Genomic DNA, 5,977 nt, shown 5'->3' on the forward strand with positions numbered 1-5,977 from the left:
ATTTTTAGGCAGAAAATCTCATTTTTCCTCTAAATTTGGAGTGGTTTAACTCTGTTAAAACAGAGTTTAATCCAAACCTGGATTTGGGCACTTCCATGGATGAGGCTGCCACAGATTCCCTGGGAATTCATAGAGTATTGCAATAAAATTAATTAAATAATATTGAAATTTTGTGCTTTTTCTTTGGTTATCTCAGTGTTAGTGAGAGAGAATTTTTTGCTGCCACTACAAAATGCTATCCCTGAAATCCCTCCCCTCTGATTTAAGGAAAAACTGAATATTTTCCACTCAAAAAAAAGCAATTTATACCAGGCCTGGATTTGGGCACTTACAGGGATGGAGCAAACACAGATTCCCAGCACAGTGCAATTAAAATGAATTAAATAATATTCAAATTTGGGGTTCTTTTTCAATTATCTCAGTGTTAATGAGAGAGAACTTTTGTTGCCACTATAAAACTCTATGCCCGAAATCTCTCCCATCTGGATTTAAGGAAAAATATTTCTTTCAAATATTTTCCACCTAAAAAAAGCAATTTCTACCAGGCCTGGATTTGGGCACTTCCAGGGATGAGGCTGCCACAGATTCCCTGGGAATTCCCAGAGCATTGCAATAAAATTAATTAAATACTGTTAAAATTTGGGGTTCTTTTTCAATTGTCTCAGTGTTAATGAGTGAGAATTTTACACTACCACCACAAAACGCTCTCCCTGAAACCCCTCCCACCTGGATTTAAGGGAAAACATTTTCTTTCAGATATTTTCCACCTAAAAAAAAGAGAGTAATTTCTACCAGGCCTGGATTTGGGCACTTCCAGGAATGGAGCAACCACAGATTCCCAGCACAGTGCAATCAAAATTTGGGGCTCTTTTTCAGTGTTAATGAGAGAGAATTTTACGCTACCACCACAAAACGCCATCCCCGAAATCCCTCCCATCTGGATTTAAGGAAAAACGGAATATTTTCCAGCAATTTCTACCAGGCCTGGATTTGGCACATCCAGAGATGGAGCCAGCACAGATTCCCTTGGAATTCATAGAGTATTGCCATAAAATGAATTAAACAATATTCAAATTTCGGGCTCTTTTTCAGTGTTAACGAGAGAGAATTTTACGCTACCACCACAAAACGCTCTCCCCGAAACCCCTCCCATCTAGATTTAAGCAAAACCATTTCTTTCACCTATTCCCCCCCAATTTCTACCAGGAGGGGCTCCAGGAATTGATGTAATAGAGGCAGGGCAGGTAGGGCCAGGCCCCCCTGAGTGCCAGCAGCGACATTCCCGGGAATTCCGGCGCTCCCTGGCGCGAGTCCAAGCGGCTCATCCCGGCCACCAGCTGTTTCCTCTTGGTCTTGTACCTCCTGTTCTGGAACCAGATCTTCACCTGGGTCTCGGTGAGCTGCAGGTGCCGGGCCAGGTGAGCTCTCTCCGGGGCTGACAGGTATTTCTGGTGGCTGAATTTGCGCTCCAGTTCGATCACCTGGCTGTGGGAAAAGGCGGCTCGGGAGCGTTTGCCTTGCCGGGAGGGTCGGGGGGTCACGGGGGGCAGGAACGGCTCCACCGGGGTGGCTGGGAAGGGAAAAATTGGGAATTAATTGCTTGGGGAAATATCCCTGCTTGGAGAAAAAAAAATCCCACTTGGGAAAAAAGTTTCTGGTCAGGGAAAAAAAAAATCTGCTTGGGAATCGCCAAAATTGTTTGGGTTTCAACTTTATAGAGAGGAAAAATTCATGTGTTCTTGGGAATGTTTTAATTTAATGGTGTGAGAGTTGTGTAGGGGAGTTTTGTCTTCCTAAATCACAGGTTTTAATTGATATCCTCCTGAATTCCATGGGAACAGAGATCCGAGGGGTGGATGGGGATGGGAATAGGAACAGGGATAGGATTAGGAACAGGATTAGGAGTAAGGATTAGGAATAAGGGTTAGGAATAGGAACAGGGACAGGAACAGGATTAGGAATAAGGATTAGGAATGGGGACAGGGATAGGAGTAGGAAAAGGAATAGGAACAAGAACAGGAATAGAAATAGGGATAGGAACAGGAGTAGGAACAGGGACAGGATTAGGAACAGGATTAGGAACAGGAGTAGGAGCAAGAACAGGATTAGGAATAGGGAGAGGGATAGGAATAGGAACAGGGACTGAAAATCCCACCCCTAATCAGCTCTAGAAGAGCAACACAAGAGCTAAAACACCCCAAACTTAAGGGAAAATTGTTATTTTCCACCTAAAAATGCCCTCTCCCAAAATCTTGTGTCCCAAAATCCTGTGCCCACTGGGATTTTGGGGTGCTGCTCCTCCCCCTCTGGGCAGCCCCTTCCCCAAGGTGCCTTTTTTGGGATCTGCATTAAAAGGATTTATTTTTCCCCCAAGTTTTTGTATAAATGCATCAAAAGGGGTTTTTGAGGAAAGTTTGAGGCAGATTCTGAGCTTGGAGTCCTTTGGGGCACTGGGGAAAGGTTTTCACTGAGTCTCTGGATTCCTTCTCCCAATTCCTTATTCCTGCTCCAGCTCAGATTCTTCTGGAGTTTAATCCGAGCTGGATTAAACTGCCCCTGGACTGACCCGAGCTCAGACTTGATCCAAGCACAGACTGTCCTGATCCTTTCCTGATCCATTCCTGATCCAAACACAGACTGTCCTGATCCATTCCTGATCCAAACACAGACTGTGCTGATCCATTCCTGATCCAAACACAGACTGTCCTGATCCATTCCTGATCCAAGCACAGACTGTCCTGATCCATTCCTGACCCATCCCTGATCCATTCCTGATCCAAGCACAGACATTCCTGATCCATCCCCAATCAATTCCCAAGCACAGGCTGTTCTGATCCATTCCTGATCCATTCCCAATCAATTCCCAATCCATTCCCTGTCCCAAGCACAACCATTCCCAATCCATTCCTTATCCATTCCCAACCCAAGCACAGCCATCCCTGATCCATCCCTGATCCATTCCCAATCAATTCCCGATCCATTCCTGATCCACCCCCACCCAAGCACAGCCCATCCTGATCAATTCCTGATCCATTCTCAATCCATTCCTGATCCATTCCCTGATCCGTTCCCCCCCAGGCACAGCCATTCCCGATCCTTTCCTGATCCAGTCCCTATCAATTCCCGATCCATTCCCTGATCCATTCCCTGATCCATTCCCTGATCCATTCCCTATCAATTCCTGATCCATTCCCCATCCATTACCGATCCATTCCCTGATCCATTCCCAATCCACCCCCACCCAAGCACAGCCAATCGTGATCCATTCCTGATCCCTTCCCTATCAATTCCCGACCCATCACCGATCCATCCCTGATCCATTCCCAATCAATTCCTGATCCATTCCCAATCCATCCCCGATCCACCCCTCCCAGGCACAGCCAATCCTGATCCATTCCTGACCAATTCCCGATCCATTCCCTATCAATTCCCAATCCAACCCCGATCCATTCCCGATCCATTCCCAATCCATTCCCGAACCATTCCCTGATCCATTCCCTATCAATTCCTGATCCATTCCCTGATCCATTCCCAATCCATTCCCAATCCAATCCCTATCAATTCCTGATCCATTCCCGACCCATCCGTGATCCATTCCCTATCAATTCCCGACCCATCCCCGATCCATCCCCGATTCCACCCCCCAGGCACAGCCATCCCCGCTCCCCTCCCCTCTCCCCGTTACCTGTGTCCGGTCCCTGCGCTGTCCCCGAGGCTCCCGGGGAAGGGGAACCCGCAGGGGCGACCCCCGGGGCCGGGCTGGCCCCTCTCCCCTCCTCACTGACCGCTCCCATCTCCTCCTCCTCCGCACTCCCGCGGCGCTCGGGCCGGTCCCGCAGGATGTCCTGGATGAGGAAGGAGGTGCGGGGCCGGGGGGGCTGCGGGGATGGGGTCCCGCTGACGGCCGGGGGGCTGCGGGCCGAGCCCTGCCCCGCTCCCCCTGCGCTCATCCCGCTCCAGCCGCGCTCCCGGGGCTCGCATCCCCCGCCCGGTCCGGCCCCGCATTTATCCGCCCGGAGCCAAACCTCCCGGGGCTGATTGGAGAGCCCGGCACGGTTTACGCCCTTCGGATCCCGCTTCTCCCTCCTGCTCGGGGCATCCCTCCCTGTGCGCATCCCATGGGGGTCACAACCACCCCGCAGAGCCCCCCTCGCCTTCTCTGCTCACCAATCCCACCCCTCCGCGATGAGGATTTATTTATTTTGAAGATAAAAATGTGAATTTTGGGGTCAAAATGCGTCCTGACTTTTTTTTTTTTCTTTTTTACGTGCAAAAAATCAATAAAAAACCACGCCCGGGTTTTGCGGGTGAAGGGGCTGGGTTTGGAAATAAAAGGAGGGATCAGTGATGATATTCCTGCAGGAAAAGGAGTTTGGAGACAACAATCCCGGCTCTGCTTCCCCTCTCTCAGATTCCCAGATTCCCAGGTCTGGGCACTTTTGGGAAAACGCTGCTTTCAGGAGAAATAAAAGGGTTGGGGTGGTTTTAAAACACATTTTGAGGGTGTTCTTCAGACCACTCCGCTTTGAGCGTGTCGGAAAACCGGGGAAATGCCAAAGATGTTTTTGTCAGCTTTGCCAAGCCGCTCCAACGAGAGCTTGGCGATGATTTAAAAGCCAGGGACAGCAGCTCCCGGCGTGGAAAAAACTGAAAGTTTAAACCTAAACCTCAGACTAATTCCTCCATTCATTTAAGAAGCCTGAACACCTTTTACAACAAAATCTTGGGCACGCAAAAGGAGCAAAAACCTTCCCGAGTCCAAGAAAAAACCACGCGTGGGGCTGGAGTGACAGATCCTTTCCTGAGGATTTTTTTTATTTGTGGTTGTTCTCCCAGAATTCCTGTTTGGAACCCCCCAGATGCGGGGAACACGGGATTAAAAATTCACCTTGTCCCATCCCAAACCAAATCCACGTCCCGGGGAAGATCCCGTGGGGTGCGGAGGAGCAGAATCCCTGGGAACTGTGGGCAGTTTGCATTTAAATAAATCTATAAATCTAAAAATACGAATTTATCCGTGACCTCCTCCAGCTCTGTTGTCTCCAAACTCCTTTTCCTGCAGGAATATCAGCGCTGATCCCTCCTTTTATTCCCAAACCCTTCTCCCAAACCCAACCCCTTCACCCGCTAAATCCGGGCGTGGTTTTTTTGTTGATTTTTTTTTTTTTTTTTTTACCCTTAAAAAGGGAAACAAAAGATTTCCCTCAGATCCTTTGTTGATTTTATAGGAGGTGTTTGGTTACAACCGCGAGCCGGTTGTGCAAACGTGCCCCAAACTCGCCTTTTCCAGCCCCTTTTTTCCTTCTGCAGCCTCAGGTTTGGGAATTTCCCCCCTGAATTCAGGGAATGCTCGGAAAAGCTCAAGGGCTCAGCCTTGTTTTAGGGGGAAAAATGGAATTTGGGAAGAGAGGAAAGGAAAGGAAAGGAAAGGAAAGGAAAGGAAAGGAAAGGAAAGGAAAGGAAAGGAAAGGAAAGGAAAGGAAAGGAAAGGAAAGGAAAGGAAAGGAAAGGAAAGGAAAGGAAAGGAAAGGAAAGGAAAGGAAAGGAAAGGAAAGGAAAGGAAAGGAAAGGAAAGGAAAGGAAAGGAAAGGAAAGGAAAGGAAAGGAAAGGAAAGGAAAGGAAAGGAAAGGAAAGGAAAGGAAAGGAAAGGCGCTGTCAGCTTGGACTACAAGATGATTTTTGCCTGGGTTATTAAGATTTGATTTGATTTTTATTTTTCTTCGGCTCAGGTTGGATACTCGGGCGCCAATGGTGGATGGGAAAACACAAAATACGAAGTGAGAAATGACAAGAGAGCAAAACCACAATTTCACCATTTGTTTTTATTTGCAAATAATAATAATAATAGTAGCAATAATATTAATAACAAAAGCAGGAATCGATACGTGCGCTGGGAATTATTAAGAAAAACAAATCAGAAATAAATCTAGGAGTTATAGGGACTCAAAGCATTAAATATTGTCCATATAAAAAGGC

At 47.6% G+C, this 5,977-nt stretch overlaps 1 protein-coding gene across 1 annotated transcript; it reads right to left on the reverse strand.

Annotated features, from left to right (window-relative positions):
* Nucleotides 1-1,199: 1,199 nt before the first annotated feature.
* NKX3-1 (NK3 homeobox 1) lies at nucleotides 1,200-4,115 on the reverse strand. Its single transcript, XM_033081075.1, has 2 exons — nucleotides 3,686-4,115; nucleotides 1,200-1,570 (listed from the first exon to the last, which is right to left on the reverse strand). Exons 1-2 carry the CDS (start codon nucleotides 4,113-4,115, stop codon nucleotides 1,200-1,202), a joined length of 801 nt encoding a protein of 266 aa, XP_032936966.1.
* Between the last annotated feature and the right edge of the window lie 1,862 nt (nucleotides 4,116-5,977).

Source organism: Catharus ustulatus, chromosome 27 (genome assembly GCF_009819885.2).
Source record: "Catharus ustulatus isolate bCatUst1 chromosome 27, bCatUst1.pri.v2, whole genome shotgun sequence".
Classification (NCBI taxonomy): Eukaryota; Metazoa; Chordata; class Aves; order Passeriformes; family Turdidae; genus Catharus; species Catharus ustulatus.

Coding starts and splice junctions, on each gene's coding strand:
- NKX3-1 (XM_033081075.1), bottom strand. CDS start 4,115: ATGCGCACAGGGAGGGATGCCCCGAGCAGGAGGGAGAAGCGGGATCCG. Junction 1,571..3,685: donor AGCGCAGGGACCGGACACAG/GTAACGGGGAGA, acceptor TTCCCTTCCCAG/CCACCCCGGTGGAGCCGTTC.